The 26,807-nt window shown below is 41.0% G+C and overlaps 1 protein-coding gene across 3 annotated transcripts in view; it reads right to left on the bottom strand.

The window, feature by feature from the left end:
* Positions 1 to 1,083: 1,083 nt before the first annotated feature.
* The window catches only part of quoa (quattro a), a 122,198-nt gene continuing 96,474 nt past the window's right edge, over positions 1,084 to 26,807 (bottom strand). The window contains exons 16-24 of one of the 3 annotated variants that reach the window (XM_078418961.1): positions 26,587 to 26,676; positions 21,260 to 21,484; positions 19,530 to 19,700; positions 15,347 to 15,524; positions 10,404 to 10,628; positions 8,586 to 8,803; positions 7,445 to 7,495; positions 5,167 to 5,231; positions 1,084 to 2,998 (exon numbers count right to left, since the gene is read on the bottom strand). In XM_078418961.1, coding sequence (XP_078275087.1) covers positions 5,187 to 5,231; positions 7,445 to 7,495; positions 8,586 to 8,803; positions 10,404 to 10,628; positions 15,347 to 15,524; positions 19,530 to 19,700; positions 21,260 to 21,484; positions 26,587 to 26,676 — 1,203 coding nt within the window. In that variant the 3' untranslated portion in view covers positions 1,084 to 2,998; positions 5,167 to 5,186. Of the gene's footprint in view, positions 2,999 to 5,166; positions 5,232 to 6,653; positions 7,411 to 7,444; positions 7,496 to 8,585; positions 8,804 to 10,403; positions 10,629 to 15,346; positions 15,525 to 19,529; positions 19,701 to 21,259; positions 21,485 to 26,586; positions 26,677 to 26,807 lie in introns of those variants that run through there. The other 2 variants (XM_078418962.1, XM_078418963.1) reach the window with 2 other exon arrangements.

Below are 26,807 nucleotides of genomic sequence, written 5' to 3'. Positions count from 1 at the left end.
TTCTCACTCCCCTCCCCCCATCTCACTTCCCTTTTCCCACTTTGTAAAAAAAACTTGCCCTGCACATCTCCTTTAAAATTTTCCCCTCAACATTAAAGCTATTTCCACCCTGAGAAAAAAAGTCTGACAGTCGCTCCTGTCCATGCCTCTCATAATTGTATCATAATTCATAGCCCGAGACAACTAAGACCTCTACTGAGGCCAAGACTGAGTGACTGGGACATGCCTGAGATGCCAGTGCCTCGGCCTGCCCACGGACAACCAGGGATTGCACTCACACACACACAGGCAAAGACGGAGCTGCCAGGATAACCCCGAGGCAGCTGGCACCATGTGTACAAAAACAAAAGCTGAGCAGCAAGGATGAACTGCAGGAAGAAGCCAAAGATCCTGAAGACCAGGACTGAGTTGCCAGTCCTGGAGTTTCTTACTATTATAAATAAAATATATATGTGAGTTCACCCTATATATCTCCCAGCATCTCCCCTGACGCCACATGACTTTGGGCTAGGGGAGGAAACTCAGGCAGACACAGAGAGAATGTGCAAATTGCTCACAGCCTGCACCAGAGATCTGGATTGAACCCAGGTCCCAGGAGCTGTGAGCCAGTGGTTCTACTAGGTACACCACAGTGCTGCCCTGGGAACTGTGTAGCCAGGAATATTGGGGGGGACTATTCTTGCCCCTCTTTAGGCCATCATTCAGCTGTCTGCTGAGCACTTCAATTATCAAAGCAAAATTGATGGCATATTACTTCCAAAGCACGTCAGGCCAATACCACATGTCTGCCAAGCAGCACCTGCACCACAAATAACATTTTTACATATTTATGTATTCCCGAGGCACCTGCCTCAACACAGTAATTTAGTAAACTCAATTTAATTCAAATGTATTTTCATCAAATGTGTTGAAGAAACCAGACAGCTCTGAGACCATTTGATGTTCCAATTCCATCAATCTCAATGAATACTCATAACGTTTGCTGTCTTCTAGTTTGCAACCAAACGATTCATTTTAGAAGGGAAGCACAAATGGGACACAGCTTCTGATATCAAATGGTTCAAATCAAACCTTTAATACATCTTCAGTTGCGTAGCAACAATGTTACAGTATGGAGAGAATGGAAATTACTCAGTAACTCCCGAAAATTCAGCAGTTATTAACATGTTGATTCTAATTTACATAAGAAGGGCACATAGAACGACTAAAGGGGGTATTTTCTTCTACTTGTTAACTGCAGCGCACAGTTGTCGAGTACAAAATCGTTCTTTTTGCACCACCATTGTGGTAAAAGTCAGAGAACAAAGAAAAATAAAATGTTACAAGAAATATGTCAATGTCTTCAATATTTTACAGCATTTTAATTCCTACACCTCCAGGGCACAGCGACCTCTGTGGAGGCATGAGATACTGAAACAAGAGTAATAGAGGAGTTATGGCACAGAGTTTGCGTTAATATTAAATGGGAACTGCTTCTAGCTGCAGGTGTAATCGAGCGCCTGGTTGCCAGAATGGTTATTCTCTCAGCACCACAGATCTCTGACAGGTGATTTACCAAGCCCATCAATGTAGGAGCTGGAAAATGCAGGCAACAGACTATGAAGATCTGGAACTAATAATCTTAAACCTCTTTTCACTTCTAATATCCTTGCCTTATGTGGGGCACGGATCATCATGCAAATATACAACTCATAAAGATCCTAATGTGGCTCTTTTGTCACCAATTTAACACACCGCAAGGATTGCTACAGTGCTCCTCACACCCAGCAAAGTGATACCCCCATCAGTTATGTCCAATTTGAAGAATCCTGTTGATATTATGGGGGGGGGGGGGGGGGGGGGGAGGATCAGCACTGCAACTCCGAAAGATTGCTTTGAACATATATCCATCAGAATTTAACTGCAACCAGTTTTAGAAGACTGAAGATTCCCAGGCAATTAATTGAATTAATTGGATTCAATTAATTTTTGAATAGTTTTTAAACAGTTTGAAAAATTAAGTCTATTTTCAGTGATGTTAAAGTGTGAGTTGACCGACGGATAGATACCCTTGGGTTGAATGTGTGGTGCCTGTTCATTGACAATTATTGAGCAATGTCTTGTCTGATCTGTGAGTCCTTGGAGGCAATAGAATAACTTTAGATCCATTACTTCTGTGTCAATTGATTTAGGCATTCACACGAATGGGACATAAAGTTGATAGTGGTGGTATTTAATATAAAGCTAATGATATCTGAGAATTATACGAAAACATATTAAAGTAGGGTCAAAAAATGATTAGCATCAAGAAAAGCAATGGCGTTTTTAATATTGTAAAAATATAAAAGTATTATAACTGACTTTTCTCCACATTTCATAACCATGTTGTAATTAAAGCTAAAAGGTGTGCAAAAGAGGGCAACAATACAATGTACAATGTTATATCAATAGGCCTTTATGATACATATTAAAATATATTTATGAATTAATAATTAAATGAAAAGATTATATCTATATTGCCCTTCCCCTTTAGACCTCTTTGTGCTGTTTTCTGAAATCGGATTTTCTTAGTTGATATTTCATCCTGCAGTAAATGGATTTTATTTTGTTTGAGCTTGCCATTCCAAACCTTACAGGGTTCGGGATCAAACATAAAGCTGGATGTTACTGGTCCATGTATCCTGGAAGAAACGTAAAAGCATAGGCCAAAAAGAAGTACATCCTATCTCCATTACAGTGACCTTAAAATATACCGCGTCCATGGGTTATGTCACGACCAACCACCTGACTCATGTGGCCAGTTCCGAGAATAATGAGGTTATTTTTCGTAGAATGCTGCGATGTTCCAGCATCTGTTTCACTGGAAATGAAAGCCACAATCTGTCAGAGGAAATCCCAGAAGGCAAGCAATCTCTCACAAATCTGTTCACTCACTGCAACTCTTAACTGGAATTAAATCTCAGAGCTCAGCAGCAGTTGGGATTCCAATCTTCCACCAGTAATTCATCGATTTTCAGACCTGGTAAATCACAGAATTAAAATTAAATGTTACAGCTTTCTTTCATGAATCCTACTCTGTGATGCAGACTTCATCACAAACCTCCCAGTTAACGCTCCTTGAACAGCTAGATACAAATTCCACCCCCTAAAGATACTTGGTAAATTTGGAGCTTAAATTACCAATTCTTGTCACCAGGCAGAGTGTCTGAGAACAGTGCAAGCCAAAGAATTAGTGTTACGGAGAAATGTGAGGTGTTGCATTTTGAGAAGTCTAACATTGGCAGGACCTACACAGTGAATGGTAGGGCTCTGGGGAGTGTTGTAGAGTTGAGGGATCTAGGAGTGCAGGTGCATGGTTCTTTGAAGGTGGAATCACAGGTAGATAGGGTGGTCAAAAAGACGTTTGGCACATTGGCCTTCATTAGTCAGAATATTGAGTACAGAAGTTGGGAGGTCATGTTGCAGTTGTGTAAGACGTTGGTGAGGCCGCATTTAGAGTATTGTGTTCAGTTCTGGGCACCATGTTATAGGAAAGATGTTGTCAAGCTGGAAAGGTTTGCAAGGACGCTGCCAAGACTAGAGGGTCTGAGCTACAGGGAGAGGTTGAGTAGGCTGGGACTCTAATCCTTCGAGTGCAAGAGCAGTAGGGGTGATCGTATTGAGGTGCATAAAATCACGAGGCATAGATCGGGTAGATGCACAGTCTCTTGCCAAGAGTAGGTGAATCGAGGACCAGAGGACAAAGGTTTAAGGTGAAGGGGAAAAGATTTAATAGGAACTTGAGGGGTAACTTTTTCATCCAAAGGGTGGTGGGTGTATGGAACAAGCTGCCAGTGGAGATAGTTGAGGCAGGGGCTATCCCAACATTTAAGAAAGTTAGATAGGTACATGGATAGGACAGGTTTGGAGGGATATGGACCAAATGCAGGCAGATGGAACTAGTGTAGCTGGGACATGTTGGCCGGTGTGGGCAAGTTGGTCCGAAGGGCCCATTTCCACAGTGTATTACTCTATGACGCTAAGACTTCACAGAGTAAGACTTGCAGCATCTCAAAATGAACATTCAGGTCTGGTGCAGCCCCCCTCCCCGTCCCCCCTCCCCCTCCCCCCCTCCCCCAATAGGCTTGCACTTGGAGAAAAAAGTAGATTCTATGATTTGAAGACAGAGTCATGAAGTTATGCAACAAAGAAGCATGCCGTCATTCCTGTGTTTGCTCATTGAGAGAGAGAGACTTAATAATTCCAATTTCCCCTGACTTCCACTTTATCATGAAAATAATGGTAATGCTAGTTCAAATCCGCTTTACTTGCCAACGTTGTTTCCAGAATCTGCCTCTACCACCATTTACAGTAGTGCATACCAGACCATGTCACTAAGTAAATCCACACCTTTGTACTGAATGCATGCACTGCACCAGATAATTGTGCCTGAGGACCATTCTCTACCAACGACTGGTTAGTTCAGTTTGGTTCTGAGCAATGTTAAATTGCTTCCAGGAGCTCCATGTATATAGTGCACCTGGGTGTAGAGGGTTCCAATGGTATTTGTGGATCGTGTTTAGATGCCATTTCCACAAAATCCAGCAGTGAAAGCACATCTTGGGAATGGCCAAGCTTATTAAAGCAGAAGCATAGCTTTACAATGAATATTTTAGAACGGAGATGAGGAAGAGCTTTTTCAGTCAGAGAGTGGTGAAGGTGTGGAATTCTCTGCCTCAGAAGGCAGTGGAGGCCAGTTCGTTGGATGCTTTCAAGAGAGAGCTGGATAGAGCTCTTAAGGATAGCGGAGTGAGGGGGTATGGGGAGAAGGCAGGAACGGGGTGCTGATTGAGAGTGATCAGCCACGATCGCATTGAATGGCTCGAAGGGCTGAATGGCCTACTCCTGCACCTATTGTCTATTGTCTATTGTCTATTGTCTATGAGGCCTGCTTCATTACTATTTAGTGTACTTGTTAGATCAAGTCCAATACTAAATAGGCTAGCTTGGACTCACCCTTTAATTCCTTTGCAAGCCCTTAACTATGACCCCAATCCTCTCCACCATAAGATTGCAACTGCAAATGCCCACTCCATGGCCAAATGCTACAACTTGGTACTTGCCAAATCAACCTCTGCCTCCCAGGAGTAGAGTGAAAGTCAAAGTGCTTCCGTGACATTAAATCTGGTGTCAGATGGAAGTACGTACCAAAGTGGCGTTTCAGAGCATCAGACAGCTGTTGAACGTTTCCCAGGCACTTCAGGTGATTTCTCCTGCATCAAATCATTAAATTGTAAATGTAATGAAAATAAAGAGCGTTAAACATAAGAAACGTATTGGCCCATTTATACACATAATTACATACTCAATAGGTATGATCCAATATGTTGAGCTGATGCAACTGGTGGTAGTATCGAAAGACAAGGAAAGTACTGTGATCATTTCTCAATTTTGTTTAAGACTCAGACATTACTGCGTGCCAAGTCATCAAATCATACAATCAGTTCCTCTACTGATTTCCCTAGAATTTCTCCTTTACACAAGACTGTCTGAGGATTTATTTTCTGCTAAGCCTCACACTTCTCAAGGGCAAGAATGCCCGTGTACAGAAAACAATTTCCACGAAAAAAAAGCTATTGTGTAATTTTTGTGTTTTATCAGGGCTTGTTAATACCATGTGGTGTCATTCTATTTGAATAACTTTAAGCAAAGAAAGGCAACATACTTAATTCTGATCAGTAAGACAAACGTATTTAAACATTTCCACATTTAAAAAAAAACATGGCAGATATATGACAGTGAATATCATTTTCCTAGTTTTAGACAGTTCACCATGTTATTGAATTATAATTATCTATATGCCAGAGCTTGAATCAAATAATTGTACATTAATGATTATAACCATATAACCATATAACAATTACAGCACGGAAACAGGCCCGTTCGGCCCTACCAGTCCACGCCGACCACTTTCTCTGACCTAGTCTCATCTACCTGCTCTCAGACCATAACCCTCCAATCCCCTCCCATCCATATACCTATCCAATTTACTCTTAAATAATAAAATCGAGTCTGCCTCCACCACTTCCACCGGAAGCTCATTCCATACAGCCACCACCCTCTGAGTAAAGAAGTTACCCCTCATGTTACCCCTAAACTTTTGTCCCTTAATTCTGGTTATGTCCCCTTGTTGGAATCTTCCCCACTCTCAAAGGGAAAAGCCTACCCACATCAACTCTGTCCGTCCCTCTTAAAATTTTAAAAACCTCTATCAAGTCCCCCCTCAACCTTCTACGCTCCAAAGAATAAAGACCCAACCTGTTCAACCTCTCTCTGTAGCTTAAGTGCTGAAACCCAGGCAACATTCTAGTAAATCTCCTCTGTACTCTCTCCATTTTGTCGACATCCTTCCTATAATTTGGCGACCAGAACTGCACACCATACTCCAGATTCGGCCTCATCAAAGCCCTGTACAATTTTAACATTACATCCCAACTTTTATATTCGATGCTCTGATTTATAAAGGCAAGCATACCAAACGCCTTCTTCACCACCCTATCCACATGAGATTCCACCTTCAGGGAACAATGCACAGTTATTCCCAGATCCCTCTGTTCCACTGCATTCCTCAATTCCCTACCATTTACCCTGTACGTCCTATTTTGATTTGTCCTACCAAAATGCAGCACCTCACACTTATCAGCATTAAACTCCATCTGCCATCTTTCAGCCCACCCTTCCAAAAGGCCCAAGTCTCTCTGTAGACTTTGAAAATCTACTTCATTATTAACTACACCACCTATCTTAGTATCATTAGTGTGGTGTAAGAGATTTAGAGGAGTCCCATCCAGGTTATGTTTACTGTATACTGCACTCAGGACAACCAGCAGTGAGAAACATTGTAATCTTAGTATGATGTGTGGAACGATAGCTGTGGGATGTGAATCACTGCCTGACATCCACTCCAAGTGCATCTTCACCATTTAGATGTCTTCTGATTGATTCTGCTATTGGAAATGATCCAGTTCAGTGGATCAATATTCCACGCTGAGGACTGAGCACACGACAGTGCCAAGTAGCAAATAATCCTACAGGTTTACTGACTACAGGTACACCTCGATTTACAAATTTTCACTGCATGGCCATTGACCCTTTGAGGCACATGCCTTCAACTTACAGAGTTGTTTTTCACAACAACGTAGCACACCACTCTCTATGCATGGGGTTGCCCTATGTCACATATGTCACATATCCTTAATGCATCTTTAACATTTACAAAACAATTACTCTCCAGGAACACATCCCATTTTTAAATTAAGGAAAGGTTATATACCCCTAAAGAGAAGTAATGGTCTCATCCTCACAGGCCCTGCATTTCACCAAACTGAAAAAAATTAATATGAGAGCACTTATCTGCTAATTATGGGCCAATACTTTGTATCCTTCGTGGATCTGTCGGTAACAGAAAGAATCTAGTTCAACTTACACCAAATTGGTTAGAGCGTCCCGGAAATATCATCTCCTTCATCTCCCATGCCTTACAAAAAATATTTACAGAGTGGTATTTAGAGTAAAAAATTAAAATTACAATAAGGATCCAAAGACATTAATATAATATAAAATAGTAGGAATTTTTTCATCCTTAACAAAATCACTTCAATCAAAACTAACCAGATGTGTCATTAATGAAAGAACAATAAACTGAAAGTGCAGGAAATGTGAAATAAGAAGAAAATGCTAGAAAAAACAATAAATGTGACATCTGTGGAGAAAGAAGCAGATTTAACATTGCAGGCCGATCATTTTTCATGAGAACCTGTACTGACGACTGCTCACTATGTCAGGATGCTACCTACTTAATGGTTTTAAAAAGAACTGATAACTAAAAAATAACTAATCCTCACAATGATGAGACCATTATATCCAGCAATTTTGTTTTGGTTCTTATTTCAAATGTGTCTGTAAGCTATTCACATATGTTTTTATCTTGATTAAGCAATGCCAATGTGGAGTTTGATGGTCTAAGAGTCCATCCCTAGAGGGTGCTTTGTGATTTTTGATGGGATAGCAATTGGATGCCTACACTAGTTCCAGGCTGATAGGACAAATAATCCAATTTCTCATCTTTGTTAAATGATGATATCTATTGGAATGTTCATGATGTTAAAATTACCAGGTACATGGATATGAAAGTATTAGTGGGATATCGGCCAAACACAAGCAGGTGGAAGTGGTGTAGATGGGACATCTTGGTCAGCATGGGCATGTTGGACCAAAGAGCCTGTTTCTGTACTGTATGACTATGAAATGTATTGTGAAGGCAATTTCTGATTCAGCTATGTGCTCATGGTGATTGAATTACTCACTCTCAATATAAATAAGACTGACTTGTATCAGGTTACTAACTGAAACAAGGATCAACTTTATTTGATAAGTTGCAGAAAACAGGCTGTAGAAAAATATGTTGGCAAAGATGGTGCAAGGTATACCACTGAAGAGGAGCAATTAGTTGAGATCCAGGCGAACAGCTGAAGCCTATGAATAATACCATTCACCAGTGTTTATAAATCCAGTGAATGGAAAAGGGGAAAAGAGCACAGAAAACACATCTGTATTAGAACACATACCTTTTTGATCAAATTTCCAAATGGTAGTTCACCCTTTGGCAATAATGGATGTGCATAGAGTGAGCATTGTTCCGAACTGGGCTTGTATGATATAGGGCAGGTGGACAACACTTCCTCAGTCTCTCTTCCAGTCAGGGAAAGGCTGCTGTGTTCGGAACTGCTGAAGCCACTGACGCTGTCTGTCGAGTTACACTGGGAGGATGTTTCTAAACTCTCAACTGTGGATGAAACAAACAACTTTTATCAACACAGTCCTTCATTACTGCATGTGGAACATCCAGTACAATTTCCAAATATAGCAAGTCCTTCCCTGTTATTTAGTAAGCATGTTAAAAAGGCAAAAAAGACAGTGAAAAATCTTCCTCGCATGTTTCTTTCTAATAATCTGTCATTCCATTTTGTTTGGCATTCACCGAGATTTACGCAAATAGGAATCGATCATTACATAGTAAATTTCTCATTCGTCTGGTGTAGCCTTGAAGTAGGAGCAGTGGAAAGCTTACAAAAACATTCCAATTAATTCCAACATTGTTTATTTCAAAAGCTCTTCCGCCAAGGTTAAAACAAATGACTGATGGAACACACCTCTGGATATTCACCTCTATTTGAGTAGATGCAATAAACAACAGATCATTTCCACTACATAAAAATGTTCAGCCATTGAATGATCGGAAGCATTCATAATGGGCCATTGTGGTGCCTTGGCACTGAGTGGGACCATGGACTGAGCTGTTCAAGACTGACTGTACCAGACCTCTGAATCAAAGATAGGCACAAAAGCCTGGAGTAACTCAGCAGATCAGACAGCATCTCTGGAGAAAAGGGGTCTGACGTTTCGGGTCGAGACCCAGTAGGTGACATTTTGGGTCTCGACCCGAAACGTCACTTATTCCTTTTCTCCAGAGATGCTGTCTGACCCACTGTTACTCCAGCTTTTTGTGTCTATCTTCAATTTAAACCAGCATCTGCAGTTCCTTCCTACACATTGTGATTGAATCATCTGCTCTTGGAGAGGATACATTTCAACTTGGATTATTTATCCCAAAACACCTATGTCAGGGCTGTTGCTTAACCTGTTCTTTAGATTTAGTTATCTGCAAGAGACAATCGCCAACATGAAGAAATACTCCAACATGTGGAAAGAAAGGTTCCCAAATGTGAATGATTTTGTCACCCTTTGGTTTGGCAGTTCTATTTCTATTTGATTTGGATTTATATCAGTCAGTGACTAAACCAATCAACATGCCATCAGCAATAAAGTGTTGAATTAGGAAGGCTTTTCTCTTTGAGCTACACCAACAACTGACCAACCAGTGGATCAATGCCTGCAGACTGGACCATCCTGGCCTGCAAACAGAGAAATCAGCAGTACTGACGTTTAATAATTTTCAATACTTCTATTTATTTAATTATTAGAAAATTTATTTCTCCTCCTTTAATATTTCAGCAAAAGGAAATGTATTGCAACATAAGAAAGTGATGCTTCCAGTAAACCTCACTTTCCACTTCCTATTAATTCTGGCAAACTAACCACATTACATATCAGAAATGTAACTTTTGGTTACGTCAGACTGTGGACAGCATACCATTGACCATGTTATCCAATGCAGGCAACTCAGTTGTGCAACTAATGCAGCTGCTGCCTCACAACTTCAATGAACTTTAGTTCCATGCTGACCTCTGAAGCTGCCCACGTTTTCCCCAGGGAGCTCCAGTTTCCACACGCAGCCCAAAGCTGAAGAATGTATCTGAGGAACGTATCAGTGGCGATGAATGCCTCGATTATTACAGACAGGTAGTTGTGATTTGGTCACTCACTCATAAAAGGTCTCCCATTTGAAACATTCTCCAGGTCATCTTCCTCAATGCATGTCCGCGTATTATATAAGCAATTGGTACCAGTATTGCTTCTTAAAGTTGACGGTGAAGAGGAGTAACTGTGCACATTCAGGGAACCAATGCCAGAAGATGATGAAGAAGATTGGCTTCCTGAGGAAGAAGCACTGCCATTGGATCCGATGGAATTTGGTCTCTTGGTTTGCTCTATAACAAACATAACTAACCTTGTTAGAATGTTGAGAGTGAAGACATATTTTGATCAGCATCAGCAAACAGATAATCTACCTTTTTGGAAATGTTCCAGAAATTCTGAAAATGTTATGAATGTTCTAATCAGTGTATGAGTTAATTCAGCTTTGATTCCATTCTGAGAAAATCATGTAGTTTGACCAAATAAAGTTTTGATATCATATGTTTTGGTTGTAAAAAATATGGCTCTGCCATTATATATGATTTGATCACAAACTTGATTTTGATATGTAGTCAATCAAAATTGCCTACCAATAACAGGCTCGGTGGAAAGTCTGAGGGTGTGAATATTGGTCAAGGAGAAATGCCTGAAGGCTGTGCATTATTCAGAGAATATTACTCCTTGATTTATGTCCCAGTACATTTTAGACTTTGGCAGGTTTGGAACCACTGTGAGTAAGGTGAAACATCATATGTCTTATGTGCCCTTTGTAGCAGCACTCTAGAATCAGACTTCCAATATCATTTAGCAAGCATATGGGATATTGTTCCAGGCTTGGATTAGTTATTTTAAATGTGAAGGTGGCTGGATGAAAATGTATATCATATATGAAGTAAATATAATGTCAATGCAACTTTTTCATTCTTTCACAAGATTTCTGGTTCACAAGCTGTTCTTCTGCATTGCAAGCACAGAAGAAATGAAGAAACAAATGGTCATCATAACAATTTTCACTTACAACAAACAGGTGCATTGATGACTTGAATTTACGCAGCGCATAAGATATTTAATCAAAGAACAACGTAGCTACAGTATCAAAATAATCCAAACTTTCACAGCACTATAATGCTGTAGTCCTTCCAGTATGAATGAAATTGGTGCCTTTATATCATAGGAAGTTGCATACTTTTCAAAATGAATAAACAGCAAATAATAAAATACTTTTCTATTATGTGCCTAAAGATTGTAAACACATGTGAAAGACAGCTATGACAATGGTTGAATCTAGCCTAATACTCCTGTTGCTTAATACCTTGGTTCCAACCAATGAGGAATAGGACATTTCAACCTCTAACATTTACTTCTTGGGACCTTGAAGATGATTCGGAGATGATTGTCGATTAACGTTTTACTGAAGTAATTTTTTGGGATTTTTAATAGTTATGATTATCAAAAATCCTTCTGCTCTTAATCAATGGAAGAAAAGTCTTTAAGCTCAGCCTCCAAGACATAGGATGCTTTTTCTGATACACTGCAGAATCTGGTCCCTCACTAAGTTAGCCTTCGAGTTAAACTCATACCTTTCCCTTTTGTGATGCAGTGAACCGACCTGTCACTGATGGCTGCTTCGCTAGGTTTGATGTCCATAAATGGCTTATTGCCAATGCCCATGAACACCCTCTCCTGCTTCTGGAGTTCTAAAGAAGGAATTTCAACATTGATAGGGACTGTTTTGCAATTAGTTAACACAAAATGTTTAAACAAAACTGGAAAACAATTTCCAAACTCGTGGGTGATGTTAAATTACTTATAACTAGCAAAACAATTCATGCCAGTTAGTGGACACCCTAGGAGTTAAACAAGACACCAAGTTCCTGCACACTGCAATATCCAACCAGAGGCTTCAGTGCAGACATTTGGACAGTTATTTCTACCTAGAATAGAAAATGCACAACAGACAAGAATTGCAAGTGGCAATATGTCTTTAGAAAAGCAAATGTTAGCAGAATAAAGAAGCACACTTTACAGTAACATCCACCTTTCACTAATATTAGCAGGTAGAAGAAGACCATCTTCCACTGTCTGATTAATTCTAAACATCATGGTGTATGGCTTATGGTATATGTTTGTGGGAGTGGGGTTTTTTTGGAGTGCAATTTGGTTGACTGCAGTGTAATCAACATAAATGATTGTGGAGATTTAAGCAAAGTCACAAACACCTCTACTCAAATTTTCCCAATCTTTTGTGTACGATATATAAGCATAATGCCAGAAATTACTTCCATTCACAACCAGCCATGTTGCTAAGATAATTAGATCAAAAACGTTTAGCTGCATATTTTTGGTGCAAGAATAATATGTATGTTTTGATAGGCTCTCCTATGTTGATTTTAATTCACTCTGTGTTTCAATACTGTGAACCAATCTAATCAAAAAATAATTGTGTATAATTTTTACGTTACTTTTGTATAATATTATAGAAAATAGACAATAGGTGCAGGAGTAGGCCATTTGGCCCTACGAGCCAGCACCACCATTCAATGTGATCATGGCTGATCATTGACAACCAGTACCCCGTTCCTGCCTTCTCCCCATACCCCCTGACTCCGCTATCTTTAAGAGCTCTCTCTAGCTCTCTCTTGAAAGCATCAAGAGAATTGGCCTCCACTGCCTTCTGAGGCAGAGAATTCCACAGATTTACAACTCTCTGACTGAAAAAGTTTTTCCTCATCTCCGTTCTAAATGGCCTACCCCTTATTCTTAAACTTGGATATTTCATTATGGAGAACATTTGGCCAATCAAGTTTATGCCAGCTATCAGTGCAGTCCTATCTACTCTCCTATCTACTTCCCTCTAACCTATTGACATTGGGATTGCAGGGTGACTTCCATCACAGTAACATAGCCTCCAATATTTGTGTTTTTATTTTAAATGGCTCGTTGTTACTTCCAATGTCAGCATTTGAAAGTTATTTTTTTCATCAAGGCTCATAGATGACCAATGCTTTTGGAACCAATCCAAGCCTCATTTTTCATTTACTCCTTAAATGTCATAAATAAAGAAAAGTCGTATTTAGTTTGGTAGTTTATCTGTATTCACACAAAAGCTGTGCAAATGATCAACCAATGAGGGCAGAAGAAGTGTCAGACCTTGAACATGTAATCACATTCCTCACTGTCCACATAGAATGTATAGTGCATCATTAATGTCACATTGTCATCCATCTATGGTGAACAGAATCCTGAGATTCCCCCATTCCACCTTGGAATCCGATGCCAATTTATAAATGTTTTGGACAACACTTTAAAATTGACATGAAGCCTATTGCCAGAAATGAATAGTTTTAGCATTGGTTGGATCTGTGGTATGAATGGTCAAATGAAACAGGCAATATAATTATAGATTTTTTATAAACATGCCTCATAGCGCCAGAGACCCAGGTTCAATCTTGACCTCTGGTGCTGTTTGGTGGAAATTTGTATGTTCCTCATGAGAAACATGTACAGTATTTTGCCTGTGTGCTCTGGTTTCATCCAACAAAGCAAAAATATGTGGGTTGGTAGGGTAATTACCCACTGTAAATTTCCTACAGTGTGTAGATAAACGGTGATATCTGGGGGGAAGAGTTGATGGAATTGTGGGGGAGAATACAAGATGATTAGTGAAAATGTTTGTTTGATGGTCCATGTTGTATTTCTCTATCGTTCTCTGTTATATTTTTCTTCTCCTGTGATTTTTCTGATGAAGGCTTATGTTGGTTATACTTCTCAAGTAGAGCCACATTTGGGGTATTGCATGCAGTTCTGGTCACCCCATTATAGGAAGGACGTGGAGACTTTGGGGAGGGTGAGGAAGAGGTTGACCAGAATGTTGCCTAGATTAGTGGGTATTAGCAAACTTGGATTGTTTTCTCTGGAATGAGGTTGAGGGGAGACCTGATAAAATAATATTAAATTATGAGAGGCATAGATAGGGCAGACAGTTAGAGAATGATGGGTACCTGGAATGCACAGGCAGGGGTGGTGGTGGAGACAAATATGATAGTGGCATTTAAGAGGCTTTTAGATAGGTGCATGGATATGTAGGGAATGGAGAGATGGGGATCATGTGCAGGTAGATGAGATTAGTTTATCTTGGCATTATTTTCGGCACAGACATTATGGGCCGAAGGGTCTGTTTTTGTGCTGTACTTTTCCATGCTCCACGTTTTACACTGAATCAGACCTTGTCACCAGTGTTTTCTTTGCAGATAAAAGGTGCTGATTCACAAATAACTTCACACAACACTATTAGCTGCTGTACATCCATCTAGTTTTCAACATTATAGAGGTGCCCAAACACCATACTGGTGCATGCCATCACAAAAAAAATCATTGCTGTTACCATAAAAACAATTAGGCACATATTGTAAAAGAAACTTATGACCTTGATGCCTTAACATTTCATAAACTGACCAGATGTTAGCAGCATGTTGACCCTTTGCCTCCAAATAATGATCACCAAAGGTTTGCAATGACAAAAGCCAGAACAAGTTCAATTCAATAAAGTTACATTTAGCTTTGCCAACGTCCAAAGGTCACACACAGCCAGTAAGATGTCGGCAAAGCTATCCTAACCACATATTTTTTATCCGCACATTTTAGAATGTAACTTGGGGACTTTGTAATGGTAATAGTAAGCAAGAAGCTAGCCCTCCAAGTATTGTTGTAAATCTGTGCAAGAGATTAAATGATCACTTCACTGAATAAATATATTTTATCTTCTGTCATTAATGTGACAGACCACTTACTATTAATAATCACTGAAACATGCATGTTATGTTCAGTCCCATGACAACAAGATGCATCAAAATAATTAATTTTATTTTTTTAAATACAATAATTTAAAAAGAGTGCACAACATATCAAGTTCAATTAGCATAATTAGGAGAAATTTGAGTTTAAGGAGAAGACTATTACTGGCTTTATGGCATTCTTCATCTGATCAGTTAATTCCTGTTAATTTACTGACCTCTGTTTCTTAACGCTTGGTTCCATAATATTTTCTCTAAATCATCTATCCACGCCTGTTTCACATCTGGAGTTGGTGCATGCAAGATATAAGTATCATGGGATTTCTGTCTTCTGAACCAAATTTCAAAACGCTGTCCACTTTCACCAGAATTATGTGTCATTCCAATTTCAGAAGTCTGAATTACAAAACAATAAAACAAAACACACAACGATCAAGATTAAGTCAATCGTACAGCAATAGATTTATCCTTTGGAAACTCATGATTTATTTATCTTTGTCAAATCCTTCACCTCCTTGCTGTAGACTACCGGCAATAGCTTAGACCCACCCACATTTGCATGTGTCTCAGTGGAAATCCTAAGGATACTGATATTCTAAGAGACTAATGTTGGCAGTGTCACGACCACTTTCCTGTAAATTCAATTATGAGGGTGCATGGAGAATCTGTTGATATGTATTTGCTGCACAGAACTATCAGGCTGCTGATGCCGTACACTTACTGTTTGCAAAATCAATGCAAAGCAACTTTTCCAGGTCATTTTCCTTTGCAACTCTCTTCCACAAAGGCCAGTGGAGCAGTCTTGATTTTTTTTTGTCAAGTCAGAGGTGCATTTCGAGAAAGGTGCAAAATTCAGATTGCTTATATGATGAAGCAGGTTTAATGGGCCGAATGGTGCAAATATTCATACACAATTTCATATGAAAACTGATAATTGAGCTGAGGTCTGCAGAAACTATGCAGTCTCTAATTAAACTTTGCAGGATGCCATTTTTTGTTAAGTAAGTTAACACCTTCGAGTAAATCATTATTATTCCAGGTTAACAGGATAATCAGACAATAAATCACATATAAAATATTCATTTAACTTCTTAAAAGAAAGATAAGAGAAAGCTACCGATATTAACATATTACGTTTTTGTCACGCTAAATGCAATTTATTATTGCTTTACTTTAGATAGAAATTCTTCATCTGAAGATTCACAATGTCTCCATTGTGAGAAATGTTTGCATAAATGAATGTGTAAGCACGAGGTTAATACCAGGATTGTTCTAACATAATCATAGTTTGCTTATTTAGGTTTTCATGCTGATGAAATATAATCAAGTTTCTTTTATGTTCTATATTATTTAAATGAATAACTTTACAGTGATCTGGCATAGTTTGAGTGGAATGTTAAATGCCCTATACATGCATTTAAGATTCCTCTGTCTGACTGAAACCTGGCAACAACCTCTGGACTACCTCCCACTCAACCTCACTACACCCAACGGATACTCCTACATCAATAAACCACGCTCGGAGGGCCGAGGTGGTGGGATTGCCGTAATTCACTGACAGGACTTCAAGATCAGCCTCATCTCCATCTCATCTGCTCCTTCATTTGAACACCTGGCTTTCAAACTCTCTGGCCACACACAATTAGCCATGGCAGTTGTCTACCGCCCTCCCAAACCACACCCATCATTCCTTTCTGACTTCTCCGACTTTCTGACCCAGTTCTGTTCTCTCTCCCCCTCAATCCTCCTCCTCGGTGATTTCAATATCCATATGGACTCCACTGACTCCACAATAACCGCTGACTTCACTGAAATACTCAACTGCTTTAACCTCACTCAACACGTCAATTTTCCCACCCATAACCGTGGGCACATTCTGGACCTTGTCTGCTCCACTGGACTAAATCTACATCACCTCTCTGGCTCCGACCTCACCCTCTCTGATCACTTAGCCATCACTATGTCCGTCAACATTCCCACCCCAGCTCCAAGGCAAAAACGCAAAATCAACTTCCTTAAGCTGAACTCTGTTTCACCTACCTCGCTCTCATCCTCCCTCTCTGAAATAACGTCCGCCTCTCCCTTCGTTGACCTCCACAGCCCCTCTGACCTCACTGACTACTACAACCACACTCTCTCCTCCTGCCTCGACCAGCTTGCACCTATAAAAACCAAAACAGTTTCCTTCACCCACTCTGCTCCCTGGTTTACCCCTGAACTCCGCATGATGAAAACTCATGCCCGCCAACTTGAAAGACTCCGCAACAAAACAGGTCTCACAATTCACTCCCAAGCCTACAAAGACCACCTGCAGCACTACAAAGATGCCCTCTCCCGCGCCCACTCCACCTACTACTCTCAAATAATTCCCTCTGGCTCCGGAAACCCAAAAGCACTCTTCTCTACAATAAACAAACTCCTCAGCCCCCTGGACACCATCTCCCAATCATTCACAGTTGACAAATGCACCACTTTCCTTTCATTCTTCCAAAGCAAAATAGACAGCATCTACAGCACCTTAACCACCAACGCATCAGCTCCCCCTCAAACCACCTGCCCCCCCTTATCCTGTCAACCCCTGCCTCAGTTCTCCCCAGTCTCCACCACCGACCTCTCTGACCTCTTCACAGGAATAAAAACTGCCACCTGCTCTCTGGACCCCATCCCCTCCAGCTTTGTCAAGGCCTGCCTTCCTGCTCTCTCTCCACTTATCACTGCAACAATAAACTCCTCCCTGTCCACTGGCATCGTCCCGCCATCCCTCAAAATCGCTGCTGTCACCCCCATTCTGAAAAAACCTGGTCTCAACCCTGACACCCCAAACAACTTCAGACCAATCTCCAACCTACCCTTTCTGTCCAAAGTTTTGGAACGTGCTGTAGCTTCTCAACTCAAATACCACCTCTCTACCAATAACCTGTATGAAACTTTCCAATCCGGATTCCGCTCCAACCACAGTACTGAAACTGCGCTCCTCAAAATCACAAACGACCTTTTCCTCTCCTCTGACGCTGGCAACCTCAACATCCTCATCCTACTTGACCTCAGCGCCGCCTTTGACACCATAAATCACTCCATTCTCCTCACCCGACTTGAAACCTCCTTTAACATCACCGGCACAGCCCTATCCTGGATCAAATCTTATCTCTCTGACAGGCACCAGTTCATCTCCATTAACAACTGTAAATCCCCCACCGCTCCCCTCCCCCAAGGTGTCCCCCAAGGCTCAGTCTTTGGCCCCCTCCTCTTCATCCTCTACCTGTTCCCCCTTGGTCAATTAATCCGCCGTCATGGTCTCAACTTCCACTGCTTCGCCGATGATATCCAGCTCCTCATCTCCACCAAGTCAATCTCCACCACCACACACTCTACACTGACAAACTGCATCACTGAAATAAAATCTTGGCTTCAATCAAATTTCCTCAAACTCAACTGCAACAAATCTGAAATCATCATCATTGGTCCAAAAACGCTCACAAAATCACCCAAAACTTCATCCTCAATATTGATGGTCTCCCAGTATCCACCTCCCCTCACATCCGGAATCTTGGAATCATCTTTGATCAAACCCTCTCCTTCGACAAACACATCAAACACATCACAAAGACAGCCTTCTTCCACCTCAAAAACATCGCCCGTCTCCGTCCATCCCTCTCCTCCACAGCTGCAGAAACCCTCATCCACGCCTTCATCACCTCCCGTCTGGACTACTGCAACAGCCTCCTCTATGGCTCACCCTCAAAAATCATCAGTAAACTTCAATACATTCAAAACTCCGCTGCCCGTCTACTCACCCACTCCCCGATCCGTGACCATATCACCCCCATCCTTTACAAGCTCCACTGGCTCCCCATCCCCCAGAGAATCCAGTACAAAATCCTCCTCATGACCTACAAAGCCCTCCATAACCTGGCCCCATCCTACCTGGCTGACCTCCTTCACAGGCACACTCCCACCTGCACCCTCCGCTCTGCTGCTGCCAACCTCTTGTCCCCCCCCATCCGGACCAAACTCAGATCCTGGGGGGACAGGGCTTTCTCCATCGCTGCTCCCACCCTCTGGAACTCACTACCCCAAACCGTCAGAGACTCCTCCTCACTCACCACATTCAAAACATCACTGAAGTCTCACCTGTTCAGCACTGCCTTCAACCACTGACCGTCACCTCACCTTCTGTCTCCTTTTTCTGTTCGTTTACTTATTTATCTATTTATTTTCTTCTCTATGTTCTAGTAATCCCTGTAAAGCGTCTTTGAGTGTTTGAAAAGCGCTATATAAATGTAATGCATTATTATTATTATTATTAAGATTGTCATATTCAAAGTGGGGACTTGAAGTCTATTTCAATTCCACAGCATGGATTGAGAAGGAAATTCGCTAACTAGAATACGCTCATTGTACCTTGAAGGATTGTTTGTAAATGTAGATGTCATTGCTTCCTTCTGTTTTCTTGGTCTTGCTGAAGAGTATGAGATCTTCAAAGAGGAAGATGTGCCTGTAACATTTCTTTCGCCCAGACCATACAACAAACTCATCCCGACGTAATAATTGGCCCTGCTCCTTCAGGTTCACCTAGGACCAACACGGTTACAATTAAGGATATGATTAGTGGTGCCACATTTTAATTAACTTAAGTTTTGAAAATCCCTTGGGAACTCCCATGGATAATGACTACACACAGTCTCAGATGTGGTATGAAAACATACAGAAAACAAATTCTTAGGTTTACACTCTGGTCTGTGCTGGTTGGGTGACAAGACTGAGAAGCCAATGCAGAAGAAACAGCATAGAAATAAACCATTCAGACCAACAAGTCCCTGCCGGCATTTGTGCTTCATCTAAACCTCGATTCTTCCTCTTCTAACTTTATCAATGCAGTTCTCTCTCATTAACATCCCACTGAAGGCACCTATATTATTAGCCTTGTCCACATGTTCACTCTTTCTTCTGGGTAAAAGACATTTCTTCTGAATTAGCCATTTGATTTACGGTTGACTATTTTACATCTATGATATTTAGTTCTGGTCTTCCTTTGAATTGCACAGCATCCAAACATTTAATAATTTAAAAAAATCAGCCTTCAGATTTCTCCTTAAAGAGAAAGGAAATGTGCTGTACACATTCTCTTCTGCTATGTGTTTCCACATTTTCAAATGTCTCTGGCATTCAGAAATATTACAAATGGAATATTTTTTTATTTGAATAAGAAAACATAAAACAACTAAAACACCTTACTATCCCCCTTCTTAAATACAGGTAAAACATTGATATTAATTTCTCATAATATAGACACAAATTTCTGGAGTAACTCCGCAGGTCAGGCAGCATCTCTGGAGAAAATGGATAGGTTATACCGCTGTATTTTCTGCAGAAATACTGCACGACCCATTGAATTACTCCAGCATTTTGTGTCTATCTTTGGTATATACACCAGCATCTGCAGTTCCTTTTTATTCCATTTTTATTCATTTCTCATGTATTTCTATTTATAATAGTCTGTTTTTCTTAAGAAGGTTCATTAAAAATCCACAAACAAAACCCATTACACCGGGAAGTATAATCTGTATTAAGTATAATGAATGCATATTTTTTTAGTATTTCATGTTACATGATATATCATTTATAATCCCATCTTCAAATCAGCACATAGCTTGATCCATGTGCCCTAGTAGAGAGGAATCCATTACTGTTTATACTTCTTATCTCAATTCTCAATCATATGAAATGTGCCCAGATATAATTACTGGGTGAGAATAAAATTGCAATTTGTTGTGATGGCTCACATATGAAGAATGGGTACAATGCCATAGTCCTTCGAACGTATCAATATCTTCAACACATGGAAATGGAAAATAGAAAATGACAACACAAATATACCATGTTATTTAGATTGCAAAATATTGTGAGATGCAGGATATTTAACCTTGTCCTTCTAATAAATAAAACATTTTAAAATTGCAACATATTGAAGAATTTAAATTTGCGATAAAATTGTAAATCATATAACGTTGCTGCAATTTTCATAATCCTCGATTCTTTATCTCATTGAATATGCAATAATGCAAAAAGTAAGGTTGAGTATAAAATAATTTTAAAATGCTTTCAAAGTGCAAAAGTCTGTCTAAACTTACATCACACTCCTGTATATCATCCATGGCAAGAAGGTCATTCCCATACCGGAGCTGGAAGCACACGATCTCATGGGCTCCCTGCAGTTCCTTGCACTCTTTTTCCTGGGCTGTGCTGCACTCTTTGAACATATCCCTCAGGAGTAGGTTGTACTTGCTGATTCTCTGAATTGGTTTCAAAAGATATGATGCCAAGTCCATCTTGTCACCTAATTCTAGCTGTTTGGCCTGTGTCGAGAGAAAGTCAATGTTTTAAACTGTTTCAGTGCTGAATTTACCAGTGAAACCTTTCAGATTGCAAACAAGTGTTGAACCCTGCCCTGCCTACATTTGAGTGGTAATCCTGTAAACCTTATGAAAACTGCAATTGTTTCTTTGCAATAATGTAATTGAAAACCCGTCGCTCTGTGATCTCCAATTTCCCTGATTAAAGTTTGTTTTGGCCCAAGGTATCCATAAACATGCTTGGAGGCTTGAGCTACATTCTCCATGATGCTGGAATAACCCCAGCAAATATTCCCATCATAGATGAGGCCTTCACTTGTTTCTCCTCAGTACCCTGCAGCTCTGCCCATGCTCCCCCTCATCCTAGTCACAACAGAGGCAGAGCCCCCCTCGTCCTTACCTTCCACCCCATCAGCCGTTGGATACCACATCCTCCGAACATTCGCATCCTCCGAAATTTCCGCCACCTCCAATGGGATCCCACCACTAGCCACATTTATCCATCTCCACCCCCTTCCACCTTCCGCAGACCGTTCCCTCCACAACTCCCTGGTTAACTCATCCCTTCCCACCCAAACCACCCCCTCCCCTGGTACCTTCCCCTGCAACCGCAGAAGATGCAACACCTGTCACTATACCTCCTCCCTCGTCTCTGTCCAGGGACCCCGACAGTCCTTTCATGTTAGGCAGAGGTTCACTTGCACATCCTCCAACCTCATCTACTGTATCCGTTGTTCAAGATGTGGACTCTTATACATCGGCGAGACCAAATGCCGATGTTTGAAAGGGCCAGAGCAGACTTTATCTGCTAAGGAGACTCAGGTCCTTTGAAGTGCAGGGGGCACTCCTAAGGACCTTCTACAACACGGTGGTTGCATCAGCCATTTTCTATGGAGTGGTCTACTGGAGCAGCAGCATCTCAGCGGCGGAAGGGAAGAGACTCGACAAGCTGATCAGGAAGGCCAGCTCTGTCCTGGGTTGCCCCCTCGACTCGGTGCAGGTGGTGGGAGAGAGGAGGATGATGGCAAAGTTGTCCATCGCTGCTGGACAACGACTCCCACCCCATGCAGGACACTGTCACTGCACTGAGTTGCTCCTTCAGTGACAGACTCTTTCACCCCAAGTGCGTGAAGGAGAGATATAGGTCCTTCCTTCCCGCTGCTGTGAGTCTGCACAACCAGCACTGCTCCCAGCTGACGAGTCAACACTAACAGTTAAGAACACACAAAAATTTGATGACAATTTATCTCTTGTCTTTACTTTTATTTATTTATAATGTCTTGCTATCCACTTTGCTGCTGTAACACTGTAAATTTCCCCAGCGTGGGACGAATAAAGGAATATATTATTATTATTATTATTAAACGCAGATTGGGCGATTGTTTCGCGGAACACCTTCGCTCAGCCCTTGTGAACCAACTGATCTCTCGGTTGCTGGACACTTTAATTCTCCTTCCCATTCCTACACAGACCTTTCTGTCCTTGGTCTCCTCCATTGTCAGAGTGAGGCCAAATGCAAATTTGAGGAACAGCATCTCATATTTCGCTTGGGCAGCTTACAGCCCAGTGGTATGAATATTGATTTATCTCACTTCAGGTAGCCCCAGCATTCCCTCTCTCTCTATCCCCCACTCAAGTCGCACTAGCTTCTCATTTTCACCCTACAAACATCTTACAATGGGCTATTTCCTTTATCATCGTTACTTTTTTCAAAAATATCTTTCATTCATTGTTCTTTATCTCTCCATATCACCGTCTATATCTCTCGTTTCCCTTATCCCTAACCAGTATGAAGAAGCGACCCGAAACGTCACCCATTCCTTCTCTCCAGAGATGCTGCCTGGCCCGCTGAGTTACTCCAGCTTTTTGTGTCTGTCTTCAGTTTAAATCAGCATCTGCAGTTCCCTCTTACACAAATAATCTAATTTGAACTCTTTCCAACCACGTTCACTGTTCTGTCTCCTTTCTGATATGCACTGTAAAATAAAGTGCCAATAATATCAATGCAGCGATGAACGAACTGCTGGAGAGTCAGGCAAAAAACCGTGGAGAGAAATAGGCAGACGATGTATTGGGTTGTAACCCTTCTTCAAGACTGGAGAAGAGGGGAGATAGCTGGTTGAAAGAGGTGAGTGAAGGGATGGGGCAAGATGTAAAGTGAATGGTATATCCAGGTAGAGAGGGTCAGATTAACAGGGTAGTCAGGTGGGTGGAGGAAGGGTGGGGATAGGTTTGGCTTTAGGTTTATTATTGTCACTGTACATTCACATGTACAGTGAAAAGCTTTGTATTGCAAGCTATCCAGTTCAGTTCAGATAATGCTAATGCATAAATACAATCAAGTCAAACTCAAGTACAACAGGTAGGCAAAGGGGAAGATACAGAGTGCAGAATATAGTTCTCAGCATTATAGCACACAAGTTCCATTGACAAAATCCAATGTCCTAAATTGGTTAGTGGTGAATTGGGCAGTGCCTTAGAGAGTCACAAAGGCTGGAGGTGATAAGTAGAGAAAACAAAGGCTGCAGATGGTAAAATATAAGAAAGGAAGGTGAGGAGTGAAATATAAGACCAGATGGAGGGATGTTGAGTAGATGGGGAAGGGGGAGGGGACCTGGGGGGATAGGGATGGGTGAGAAAGTAGATGAAGGAGGAGAAAGGGACTGGGTTACAAAGGGGAGGGAAAGTGGAAAGAAAGGTGTTCACGTGAAAACCTGTGTAGGTCAGAAGGAGAGAGGAAGTGTGTGTCTGGGGTGCGTTCCATTTATCGCCTCCAGCTTTTGTGACTATTTCCACCCTCCACTCCCCCTTTTTACAGGTTGCACTCTATCTGCTTGCACAATTCTGGTCTGGTTATCTAGAATAACTATTAATTTATCGTATTGTGGTTTATTGTATATTTATTTGTTGTGCTGTTGTGTTAATGTGCCTGTAAATCTCCAGCAAGTAACAACTTCATTATTCCCTTCCCAGTGCATGTGACAATTAACTATGCTTTAACTCTAGACTTGACTCTTAATAACTGTTAGAGAGCATTGAAGTATGGTCAATGGGTACATCAATAATATAGAAAGTGTTAATATATGCAAGCAGCAATCAATGAACAATTTTCATCGAGTGTTGTGATTCAAAGCAGGGACTAGTTTCGAAGCCACAAGATGCAGCTGTGCAAACAATGACTGCTCTCTATCAGGGCAGCAGCTGAGATGCCAAAATGTGTGTAGCCACTAGCCCCGAGTGGTCTGGGAACTCATTACCATATTTATACAGATTGGTTCCTCAAATGGCATATGTACATGGATACCGCAGATGGCAACATGTCACTGGATCATGGCGACTCTTTGCGTGCGCTTCTCAGAGAACGATCGACTACTATGTGATACATTTGCTCTAATCTTTTAAATCTCTTTTCTACTTGTAATTATAGCATCATTTATAAATGTCCTAATAATATTTTCTTTAATATTCCTGCAGGTCTGAAGAACCCATCATCCGCAGGAACGAAAGCCTTACAACTGACCTGAGCCGACTGAACGGTGAGGCCTACTGCGAATGGTGAAGCCTGCAGCTTACACATATCCTCCTATGCCTCGCGCTCATGTAACTGCCGACCTGACTGGGTGACTGGGCCCTTATATGGAAGACCACCGACCCCACCGAACCACAAGGCCTGACTGAGTGCAGGGCCCGATGTTGAAGAGGCACCGACCCTATCTGACCTTCAGACCCGACCAAGTGCAGGCCTTGACCCCCCCCCCCCCCCCCCGGAGCACCTGACACCATATCCTGATGTCAAAGCCTGAAAGGACTGAAGGCCCGACCTACATTGAAGGCATCCAATTCTCAACATTGATGCTCCTCAAGGTTACGTTCTCAGTCCCCTATTATATTCCCTGTACACTCATGACTGCTCTGGTATTTTATTTCAATCTTCACATGTTTAAATTATAATGTTTTATTCTTAATGGTTTACTGTATATCATGTTGTTACTTGCGAGCAAAGCACCAAGGCAAATTCCTTGTATGTATGGCTAATAAAATGTATTCAATTCAATTCAATTCAGTTCAATTCAAATTTGTCTCTAACTTCATCCACAAGTTTGCAGATGCCACCACAGTGGTGGGCCGGATCACAAACAATGATGAGATGGTGTACAGGAAGGAGATAGAGAACTTACAGACATGGTGTCAGGGCTATAACCTCTCGGTCAATATCATTCAGTACCTCTATTCACCTCTACCCCATTGTAGACATTGGACTTTGTCTATGGAACTGATGCGATACAATGCTGAGATCTAAATTTTGCACTCTGCATCGTCCCTTTGGCTCTATCTATTTTACTTGAGTTTAACGATTGTATTTAACTGATCTGTTTGGATAGCATGCAAAGCAAAGCTTTTCACTGCACCTCAGTACATGTGACAATAATACATCTGAACCCAGATTTATTTATTCAATATTAGAACAGAGAAAATATGATGTGATTATGAGGGGTTTTATTTTGATGAAAATTTTAGAGGATTTGACTACATCTGAAGTCAAATGTGCATTTTATGGGGTGGTGTGTAGGGCATACAGTAGTCATGTGGTTCTTATTGTTAATGATGTTTATGAATGTTGTTCCAAAGTCACACAGCTTTGGAGGTAAGTTTAGTTTGGTGTGAATCTCAGGGTTGGAACACTGAGGTGAAAGGAGGAAGCCAAAATGTTCAACTTAAGATAGACACAAAAAGTAAATTTTTGTGAAGGGTTTTTCTGAGGAAGGGTCTCGACCTGAAATGTCACCTATTCCTTTTCTCTAGAGATGCTGCCTAACCACTTTCCTCCAGATTTTTGTGTCCATCTTTGGTTTAAGCACAGCACCTGCATTTCCTTCGTACACAAAAGGTTCAACTTGCTTTGTTCTGTGTTTTGGAGTAAAACTAACATAAATGAGACAGGCTATTTTGTCAGAACCATGTGCCAAACTTTGCTTGGAGGAGTGATGGCCACCATATTGGATTAGCTACAGTTTTTGTTCAGCAGGGTGGCAGCCTGAATTCACGAGGTGTCGGTCACTTCAATGCAAGATCTCTGCAGAGTTAAGATAAGTTGAAACACATACCCTGAAAAAGGTGTTTCCATGGCTGCTGAGCAGTAAGTCTGATCGGGGCTTGTTCTTGCTGTACAACGCATAGAGTCCAAACTGCTTCTCCTAAATTAAAAAAAAAGAAAGGTGCAAACTCCTTTTTAATAATGAAGCAATTGTAATTCTCAATTTAATTATCACTGACAACAGCTTATTAATACAAAGTTTTTCTTTGTCATACTTCAAAGGATCTGATA

Source organism: Rhinoraja longicauda, chromosome 22 (genome assembly GCF_053455715.1).
Source record: "Rhinoraja longicauda isolate Sanriku21f chromosome 22, sRhiLon1.1, whole genome shotgun sequence".
NCBI classification, from domain to species: domain Eukaryota; kingdom Metazoa; phylum Chordata; class Chondrichthyes; order Rajiformes; family Arhynchobatidae; genus Rhinoraja; species Rhinoraja longicauda.
Note: the sequence above shows the minus strand (reverse complement) of the source record. Positions and strands in the feature narration are given on the sequence as shown.